This window comes from Verticillium alfalfae, genomic scaffold (assembly GCF_000150825.1).
Source record: "Verticillium alfalfae VaMs.102 supercont1.8 genomic scaffold, whole genome shotgun sequence".
Taxonomy (NCBI): Eukaryota; Fungi; Ascomycota; class Sordariomycetes; order Glomerellales; family Plectosphaerellaceae; genus Verticillium; species Verticillium alfalfae.
This window is the reverse complement of record NW_003315031.1, coordinates 223767-227358: the sequence shown is the minus strand read 5'-3', so window position 1 is coordinate 227358 and position 3592 is coordinate 223767. Positions and strand designations below refer to the sequence as shown.

General features: G+C 57.2%; 2 protein-coding genes across 2 annotated transcripts; one reads left to right on the top strand and one right to left on the bottom strand.

The window, feature by feature from the left end:
* Positions 1–304: 304 nt before the first annotated feature.
* VDBG_06495 (adrenodoxin) lies at positions 305–1116 on the bottom strand (the record flags this gene model as incomplete). Its single annotated transcript, XM_003002887.1, has 2 exons — positions 305–637; positions 689–1116. 2 exons carry the CDS (start codon positions 925–927, stop codon positions 487–489), a joined length of 390 nt encoding a protein of 129 aa, XP_003002933.1.
* A 445-nt stretch (positions 1117–1561) lies between these two features.
* VDBG_06494 (mitochondrial fusion and transport protein Ugo1) lies at positions 1562–3090 on the top strand (the record flags this gene model as incomplete). Its single annotated transcript, XM_003002886.1, has 2 exons — positions 1562–2433; positions 2487–3090. 2 exons carry the CDS (start codon positions 1562–1564, stop codon positions 3088–3090), a joined length of 1476 nt encoding a protein of 491 aa, XP_003002932.1.
* Positions 3091–3592: the final 502 nt, after the last annotated feature.

Sequence of the window (3592 nt, the reverse complement as noted above, 5' to 3'; positions counted from 1 at the left end):
GCGTGGAAGACGCTAGCTGAGTACGCTGGCGTTTTTTTGTAGATTTCTGAGAGTGACGTGTTCCTCTATCCAATTTCCCTAGATACCCTCGAATCACGAAACGGTGCTGCTGCTGGTGTGACACATGCCCCCACCCCCGCCCTCCATTCTCACATCACCAGCCTCGTTTGCACTCTCTCCTGAAATTTGTTGTACAGCATAATTACATCTGGGTTCTGTTCTGTTGTGCTCGGCCTTAGCTAAAGTCGCTGGCTTGTAGGTTCCGCGTCATCGTCGGCAGCTTGACCGTCAGTCCATCCAGCGCCTTGGTCATCTTGACCTGGCATCCCAGCCTACTCGTCTCAGTCAGACCAAAAGCGAGGTCCAGCATGTCGTTCTCGTCATCGTCAGGCTCCTCCATCGCGTCGTAATGGGCTTCGTCAACGACAATGACGTGGCATGTTGAGCATGCACATGATCCGCCGCAAGCGCCTTGTAAATATTAGCTCATACGTATTCGGCCGAGTGAGATTGGCGAAAATAATGCTCACCCTCCATCTCGAGATCGTTGTCCTGCGCGATATCCAACAGGTTGTCCCCCTCACACACGGCAATTTTGTGCTCATCGCCATCCTTGTCGACGAATGTGACCCAGAGCCTACACAATGTTAGGACCACAATGGAGGGAAATGGCAAGGGAAAATCTTACTCTTCGCCAGGCTTGGGGGGGTCGAGATGACCGTGGGACGTCGCAGCCGTCGCAGAGAAGGCGCGCGCCTGCGGCCATTGTATCCTCCTGTTGGCCAGCTTGACTGGGAGACGCCGGGAAACGACGAGAGGCGACTGCGTCTGGTAGGATCGTGTGGTCATCTGGACGGACCGGGCTTGACGTGAAGCATTGGCAGCCAGGCGCCGGATGGCTCCGGTGACGGGGGCGTACGTGTTCATGGTGTGGGGGATCGTGAAGGTTGGGGTGGATGACTGGTCGGGTGGTCGGCCTGCGTGCGGTGATGACGCGCACGGTTTCTTTCAATGTCGAAGATAGGAAGCCTCGATGGTCGGTATCGCGTGCTTGGGATTGTCGGTCGGAAGGATTCCGAAAGTAGTCTGGGCCGCAGTGGCAGAGGAAATTGAACCGCCCTGTCTACCGGGTCAAGATCAAATGCGAAGTCGCTCCACGGGGCAGCACCGGGTCGGCGCCTGCGAAATTTGTCTGACGGCAGCTCCGATAAGCAGCATCGGTTATCGAGGGGGAGAGCTTAACAAACGGTGCCTCTCCATTGGACGAGCACCCCGAAAAAAAGACCCACGAAGATGTTGACGTTTGGGGCTGCTTACCAAATCCTCGCTTTATCTCCGAGCTGCTACTGGTGCCGCTCTTGCCAGTGCTGAGGTGCTCCTGCCAGTGCTGAGGTGCTCCTGCCAGTGCTGATGTTGCTGCAGCTGCCGTCATGCAAATTTGGCGCCAGTGACGCCAGCGACCAGACACAGACACAAGCAAAAGCCAGTATCAGCAACATCACATCACCTCCCCCCCCCGCTGTTTGCTGGACGATGCTGCACAACCTGCATCGCTCGCACAATGGCTTCACATCGAGAAGGGGTTAACCCCTTGCGCCCTTACTACAAACCACCGACAATAGGCGAGGTTCATGATCCGACACCTGCACCTGCGAATCCCTTCTCCAGCAATGCGCCATCGGGTGATCGTTACGCGTCCAAGGCGCGTGACATGTTCAACGACATGGACTACAAGGACTACATCGGCGACCCGTCACCCTCTGCTGTCCAGACGGTCAAGGAAATTATTGACGAGCTGTTATGGAAATACACATCGGTTCTGATGGCCCAACCTTTCGAGGTCGCCAAAACCGTACTTCAGGTCAGGAGCAACGACGACATTGTTCTCAACGGTGCCACCCCGGTTTCGACGCCCCTTGCCACCAGGAGGATATCCAACTATGGAGACGAGGAATTGTTGCAAGACGACCACGCATCCGACTCGGATCCCGACGAGCCCGCCTACTTCACGTCGAATGTCCAGGAAACGCCTACACCCGCCCACCGAGGCCGACGGAACCGTCAGGACTCTTCGTCGCTCCCGTCGCCACGGCCGTCATTCAAGGGCTCTGCGGCAGCTACGCAGCTCAACATTCGTCTGCCCGATTCTGTGACCGAGGTCATCGGCCAGCTGTGGCAGAAGGAGGGTGCTTGGGGCGTATGGAAAGGCTCCAATGCTACCTTTCTCTACACGGTTCTTTCCTCGCTGTTAGAGAACTGGTCTAGGAGTGCTCTGAGCGCGCTGTTCAATGTTCCCGATCTCGGCGTCAAAGACGATATCGAGAGGATGATCGACATTGCATCGCCTTATCCCTGGGCCTCGCTCGGTGTGGCGGCGGCAGCGGCCGTGGCGACGGGCTTGATGCTCGCGCCGCTGGATTTGGTCCGCACGCGGTAAGCACTGTGTCGCTTATCGCTCCGAAATTCTGGTCTAACACTATTTCAAGGCTTCTCCTGACCCCGATATCGAGAGGTTCAAGGCGGACCCTGTCCACTCTCCGCGCTCTCCCGTCCTACCTCTGCGCTCCTGTGCTTGTGCTCCCTACCATCTTCCACTCACTCATCCACCCTCTCCTGACGCTGTCGACTCCTCTTGTGCTTCGCACTCGCTTCATGATTGATAGTCAGGTCTCTCCGACGACATTTTCCATCGCCAAGTTTTGTGCTTCCTCGGCGGCGCTGTTCGCCAAGCTCCCCCTTGAGACTGTCCTCCGCCGCGGCCAGGTGGCCATCTTGTCGAGCGCGCCGTACATGCGGGCGCTGGAACCCCGGGAGGTCAAGCTCGAGACAGTTGTGCCGGCGGGCCGGTATGCTGGTGTGACGGGAACGATGCTGCACATCATGCATGAGGAAGGCTCCCGCGCTGTGGCCAACAAGCCGACAACCGCTAGAACCGGCAAGGCGAAGAACAAGGCCAGAGTCGCAGAGACGGTCTACCACAAGGGCCAGGGCGCCGAGGGCCTCTGGCGCGGATGGAAAGTCAGCTGGTGGGGGCTCGTCGGGCTCTGGGCGGCCGGTGTCATCGGCAACAGCGCTGAAGGTGAATTCTGAGCGGACAGAAAGGGCGAATCCGAAGTGCGTGGGTGAGCCAGGCCAGTGCCGGTATGCGCTGGCTGTCAACGCGGCCTGTGCTCGGTGGTGCGAACTGTATAAGAGTTGGACTTTTTGGGCGTTGTGGGATCCTGGCAACCGGTCGCTGTGGACAACTCCCCTTTCATTTTTTTTTTTTTTGGTCTTCTTGATGAGACATGTCATGATATCCCCCTCACATGCGGGTGTACAAAAGATGTTGCCATTCTTCATAATACAACCCTCTTCTATTTCTCTCCAGCCCGGGCGTGGGATCTTGTGGCCGACATGCTATGGTGTTCATTTGCTGCACCCAACGCGCACCACCCGACGCGCATAGCAAGCGACACCAGGTATCCCTGGTGTTTTCCTGTCGACTCAACTGTCAACTCACATACAACCTCTCTGGAGAAGCCCATCGAAGGGATCGATGTCTTGCGATCTGCTGAAACACACAGGCCTCAATGAGCCCAGCTCGTCGTAG